General features: G+C 39.5%; 1 protein-coding gene across 1 annotated transcript in view; it reads right to left on the bottom strand.

The window, feature by feature from the left end:
- Nucleotides 1–233: 233 nt before the first annotated feature.
- Nucleotides 234–6,304, bottom strand: part of znf384a (zinc finger protein 384 a) — a 13,262-nt gene continuing 7,191 nt past the window's right edge. The window contains exons 8-11 of the mRNA XM_014011289.1: nucleotides 3,454–3,621; nucleotides 2,884–2,962; nucleotides 2,649–2,807; nucleotides 234–2,487 (exon numbers count right to left, since the gene is read on the bottom strand). Coding sequence (XP_013866743.1) covers nucleotides 2,086–2,487; nucleotides 2,649–2,807; nucleotides 2,884–2,962; nucleotides 3,454–3,621 — 808 coding nt within the window. The 3' untranslated portion in view covers nucleotides 234–2,085. The remainder of the gene's footprint in view (nucleotides 2,488–2,648; nucleotides 2,808–2,883; nucleotides 2,963–3,453; nucleotides 3,622–6,304) is intronic.

The following is a 6,304-nucleotide window of genomic DNA, read 5'->3' as shown; positions in this document are numbered from 1 at the left end:
ACTCTCAGGTGAGGGGCGAGTAGTTCCAGGTTAATTTGTATGTGAATCTAAACACTAACGAGGCTCCATGAAACTGTCCTGGGTTTGATCCTCGGCTTTGGACTTGAAGTCTTTCCGTGGTTTTCTGTTTTTTTCCAGGCACAGAGATCCGTCTTYTGGTTTACAAGATATTTTGCTAACAGCAAAGACAAACCCATACAGGTGATGGTAATAATAAAAACATCAGAAAGTGGTGTTTTTCCATCATAAACAGCTTTTGAATTTTATTCTCCGTAAAGGAAGCAACAGTCTGTTCAGATGAAGAGGTTTAACGGTGCATACAGTATGCAAAGAGTGTAACATAGGAGGTCAGTTAATAACTGTATTATCAGGAGCATTGCTATGTTATTTTCTTCCATAAAAACACAATAAAATACAAGGTTGATTAYACATTTAGACCGGCTTGTTGTACAGGCTGTTTGAACTTTCTGATTGGTTTTAGACAGCTCACACAGTGTCCCAGGTCACGTTTTATTCACCCTTTAAATTAAATTTTACATCATTTAAGTTGGGCTTTCTGATCACAGTGGTTCACTTTTAAACAGCACCACAAKGGGAGTTATGACTTTCCTGATAATAAGAATATTTGGGGGATGAGACTCATTTTCCACATGTGCAAAATTATACTTTTAATGAAACTAATCTAAGTAAASCACCCCGAAATATATTTTTTAATTCTTTTGGTTAAATTAAAACCTATTTCATGTATGGTTAAGTTAAAATAAATGCTGTTTAAATCAGCATTTTAACATTATGAATAACTTTTGAGCCTTTCAAAGCAGATATTTATAATTATTTTTGCAGCCGACGTGGATCAACCTGGGACATCACCAGAAATTTATACACAGGTGTTTTTTTTTTCATATATTTTGTACACAAGACATACTTCCCTTTTACAGATGAAAAAGTCTTTTCTATATTTTATATACAGCATACTGCAATACCATAATGCCTCATAGTGGATATACTGTGAATAACATTTGCACTACAGTTATAATGAAAAGTAGCAATAATATGTATGAAAAGTTCTTAAAAAACAAAAAAGGTTGATAACAGTACCTGTCAGCTGTGTTTACCACACAATCATTATTTCCCATCAGCCACTCCGACAACAAGCTCTCTTCACTCGTGAGGAAGAGGAGCGCTGCTCTTGGAATAATAAAAGAAATGGAACGAGACACTTTGCCGGGGATTTGTCTCCCTGTTCTTATCATGCACTCACGTTTTCTCTATGTTCACACAATCCTCTGTTGGTAGAAAAATACAAACGTATGATTTATATATATGAAAAAAACAAAMCAAAAACAAACAATGACAAAGATTTGAAGTACGAGCTTCATCAAGTGCTTTCTTTAGGACTCCTCCTCTCTCTTTCGTTTCTTTTGTTTCCATCTCGCTCTGCTGCAGATTCCTCAGGTTTTAGTACATTCCTGAACYGCTCGGCTTCTTTTGCTCAGTACTTTGGGCTTTGAGGAAGAAAAAAATCCTGGCTCTTGTGATGGAGCATGAGTGGAAAATGAATCGTTTGAATCAGATGCAGAAATTAACCTTAGTTCCCTAAACAAGCTTCCTTTTAGTTCATTATTTTTCCTCAGTGCTTTAGAACAACGCTGTCATTTCTGTAGCTGATAATGACTGCTTGTCTGTTCTCTCCCTTATTTCTACTTAAAAATTTAAATTTACACTAATCCGTGCCTTATAAAAGCATATTTTATCATTTCATGAATGTTTAAACCACATTAGCTTTTCTACTGGGAGGAACCTGGAGATAATCTGTAATCTAACCCAACATTTTAAGCTTCAGATTTGGATGATTTTGACTTTTATCTTCTGATTGTATTGCAATACGGCATCAATCCCTTTTCAAACTGTCCATCAGAGCAGTTCAGAGAATATAAACACAACGCTGTGGAGTTCAGTGATGAGTGTGGAAACAGTTCTGTCCTGTTTGTTAAAGAAGACCGTGAGGATGAAGGATCAGTTCAGATGGAGCTTTTTACACCGCAGATATGAGCTCACCCCACAAAGCGAGCGGGAAGACGCAGCCTACGAGTTCATGTGCTCCACCTGGATGGCAGACGTGGACACGGTTAGGCAGAGGTCTTTATGGGTCACCGGCAGCTCGCCCACAGTGACCGGTTTGTACTGGATCTCGCTGGCGGACACCGTTTTGTACTGGTGSAGGTCGAACGGACAGGGAACCACGGCCTCCGAGGGCTGCTGGGTGGGCTGGTAGCTGCCCTGGGGTCCGGGATTGGGACCCTGGTTGGTGTTGGGGTTGTTCTGGTTTTGCAGCTGGCTCCCTCTGCCGCCGCCTCGGCCTCGACCGCGGCCACGGCCCCGGCCTGTCCCCGGAGTCAGACCCTGGGCCTGCTGGGCGGCTACGGTTGCAGCCACCGTTAACGGGTCGGGGTTATGCTTCCTCATGTGTTTCATTAAATATGTCTCCTAAAAAAACACAGAAGAAGAAACAGAATTTACATTTCTTGCATAAGAATAAAAAGATTTTCTTCTTTTCTCAAAAATACTTTCATTTGGTTAAATTGATATTTTAGCTAGAGTTTAGCTACTTGTAAACTGCTCGACTTGCGAATGCTAACGTAGCGTACCGACGTGTAGGATCTGTGACACAGGCCGCAGGAGAACAGCTTGGCGTGTTTGACGGTGTGCGTGGACAGGTGCACCTCCAGGCTGGCAGAGTCTGTATAACCACGGTTACAGTTGTGACATTTGTACGGCTTGTCTTTGTTGTGCTGCCGGCGGTGAGACTGTGACACACGCAGAGAAAGAGTCAGTTGGACCAAAATAAAGAGCAGCAGAGACGTAAGAGGCKGGACGACTCACCTGCAGGTTCGACAGCTGAGTGAAAGCCTTTTCACAACCTGGGTGATTGCACTTGTAGGGTCGGTCTCCGGTGTGAATTCTGCAAAAAAAATTAAGAAAAGAAAAACTTAAAATAACATTAAACCTCCTAATATTACAACCCAGATTAAATTAGCTTATTTCTACTCTCTCTCTCTCTCTCTCTCTCTCTGATGTCTTTAGGATGCTTTAAAATAAAAAATGCATGCATCTATCCTGAATACCTGCAGCACATTAGTCTCTTACTTTCACTTCTGCAAACAAAGTAGTTTMATTTGTTACATGACTTCATGAGCTGCTGTTTAATGTTCCTACAAGCTAACTCTGGTCTTACAGGTAGCATGTAGTCCAACACAGGTTAAAAAGTCAGTTTAGTTTTTCTAAAACAATAAAAAAAATCTCTTCCTTTCCAACTTGATGCTACAGCTGCTAATTCCAGATGCTACAAACAGGTAAACAGTCCAAACAATCGCAGCAGGACGACCCTCCACACACCTGCTCCCATACATGCACATAGAACAACATGTGGGTCAACGGGAGCCGTGGCAGTACCGTGTGTGCTGCTGGAGGTGACTGAGCTGCCTGAATGTTTTCTGGCAGTAGGAGCAGGTGTAGGGCTTGGCCCCCGTGTGGATGCGGAGGTGCTGGGACAGGTAGCTGGAGTTGGCAAACGACTTGGAGCAGTGGGGGCACTTGTGGGGCTTGGACTCGGTGTGGTTTCTAACACCGGGATCGCAGGGTTCGGGTGGGGKTGGGGGGTTGGAGACAGAGAGAAACAGAGAGAGAGAAACAGCGAGAGATTTTTAAGCTACAGCATGACCAAAGTTTACGGCGAGCTAACGATCAAATCATGCGCTAACGTTTGACGGATCTGTAGTTAATTACACGGATCACAGATCAATATATGTTTGACAGTGTGCTCTTTGTGCTGCGTCTGAGTTGTGAAAACACAGAACAAACATACAGCAAGCACAGTCACGCTTCCCTCTCTCTCTCTCTTTCTCTCTCTCTCTCTCTCTCGCTCTCCATTTGGTGTGCCCTGCAGTGAGTGGAGTGTGTTTCTGAAAATCTGACATTCAAACTGAGATGAAACGTAAAGGCGAGTGGCAGGCAGGTGGAGGAAATTATCATCCAGCTTAACAACARATGATCTGAAATCTGCATGGGAAACCAGAGCATGGCAGAGAGCAAAATGAAAAAAGTGGAGATGGGTCACGAGCTCAAACACAACAAATTAAATCATCTACAAGAAGCACGACAGAGTGAAGGTGAGAGGTTTTATTAACATGCAGAATTAGTCAAATTATTCTGTCTCTGATTAGTGGTGCTGTACCTTCATGCAGYAAAAACAGAACAAGTCACCAATCAAAGTGCACACATCCAGGTAAGATTTTAATCAAAACGAGTTTAAAGACCAGGATTAACTTAAAGGTAAATAAACTAACAGAAAACTTGATTTCTCCCTACTTACAGCTGCTKGTTTGCTTTCTTTAAAATTATACTATTTAAGTATGAGACATGTTTATTTTAACTGACTGGAATTAAAGAAAAATCACCACTGAGCGAGGACCACAAGCTGTCTTTAAAAACTACAACTAAACATATAAAAACAATTGAATTTAACTCAACTAATTGTTGTAAAATGATAATGTTAGAAAACATAAATTATGATGATGTGTACACTCTCAGGGCCCTGAATGCAACATGTCCACAGTCAACAGGTAACAGTGACTACACCTCATCAATCTTTTTCCTTCAGCTTTTAAAAGTCAAAAATACCTCTTTCAATTCACCAGTAGGGTTGGGCAATATCGGCAAAAAAATTAATCACGATTAATTGTGATATTTAGTCGAGAACGATTAATATGAYGATTAATCCCCTGCATTCCCTGGTCACATGACCAAATTAAATCACTCTAGTGGGAAAGATTTACTCTCCGTAAAAATCTGTTTCAAATATTGTCAAAAGTACAATTTTTAAATTGTTGATAGACCAAGTAAAGCTGGAGTTAAGGTAAATAAATTACAGCACTTTTTAAAAAAAATGTTTGTCATAATTGAACTGGAGAGGAGCATCAGTCAGTCTGCCTGGTGGCTTTAATCATATTAATCGTCAAATGCCAAAAAATAATTGACTTAAGTTTTTCTGATGATTAATTGCACACRATATGATTTTGCCCGACCCTATTCACCAGTAATAAAAATAACTTGAGAAACTGACTTTACCTGCTGATAAGAACATATTAAAGCCATTGCTACAGCTAAAGAAACCAGAATCTTTYTTTACAGCTTCTTTTATCAGAATTTAACCTGAAAACCTTGTATTTCACGTTTAAGCAACTCCACCGACAAGTTTCTTATGGTAACAGACAGAGTACAAACCAAAATGGTTTTATTTTWGGCAGAATTAGAGTCACTGAGTTCAGCTTGAATCCTGTTTTTAATTGTTTCATGTCRCTGCTTTGAAACAGCCGGCATGCAGAAATGTGGGAGAACAGGACCAACGTGTTTAATCTGTTGAAATATTCTAAAAACAGACACATGTAATCTCTGCAATTTGAGCATTTCCTGAGGCCGAAGGGACCGAGGTTCCAGTTTAAACTCAAACTCTTCWTCTTAAACTCATTTCTTATTTGTTGTAATTTAATTGTTTAATTAGAAGCTATAGATTCAAGCTGTTCTAYTGCCTGACAGTTTTGCTCCACAATGAACTGATTTCTCATTAAAAAGAAGCTTGTTCTTCARCATGCAGGTCAGTTCTGTTCATCGAACACAGCAGAGCATGCAAGACGATTTATGAGATGCTTTAAAGAAAAAACAAACATGTTTATTTTAACTGACTGTGTGTAAAGTGTGATAATGTCAGAAACATGAATAAAACAATGAATGGTTTGTAGCTGTCTCCTCTCAGTGCAGAGTCATACACTGACTAAAACTGATGTAGTTTTAAAACCTTTAATGTATTTATAATAGGAGTTTTGCAGGAGTTTGATGTAAAAAATAACAGACTGATTTTTGTTATTTTATAATAAATGTAAACACCTGGGACCAGATCRGGAAGTGCCTAGAGGCTATTTCCTGGTGCTAAATGACAATAATTGGATGATAAATACTAAAATAACATTACATCCTATAATTAACTTTACAGCAGCCATAAAATCATCTATTAACAAAAAACCAAATCCYCAATTCAGCATCTCACTCCTGAGGGTGTTTRTCACCACACAAAAGAGACAWTTACTYRTGGGGTCCCACAGGGTTCTGTGTTAGGGCACAAGTTGTTTTGTTTTGTATGTCAATGATTTGGTTAATGTGTCTGATGTAATGAAATGTCATGTTTGCAGATGACACTACTATTTTTTGTTTGGGAAACAATTTAGAACAACTGCTAGCTTTGTTGCAA

The sequence above is a fragment of the Austrofundulus limnaeus genome, unplaced genomic scaffold, assembly GCF_001266775.1.
Source record: "Austrofundulus limnaeus strain Quisiro unplaced genomic scaffold, Austrofundulus_limnaeus-1.0 Scaffold79, whole genome shotgun sequence".
Taxonomy (NCBI): Eukaryota; Metazoa; Chordata; class Actinopteri; order Cyprinodontiformes; family Rivulidae; genus Austrofundulus; species Austrofundulus limnaeus.
The sequence above is the reverse complement of the archived record's forward strand: the minus strand, read 5'-3'. Positions and strand labels throughout refer to the sequence as shown.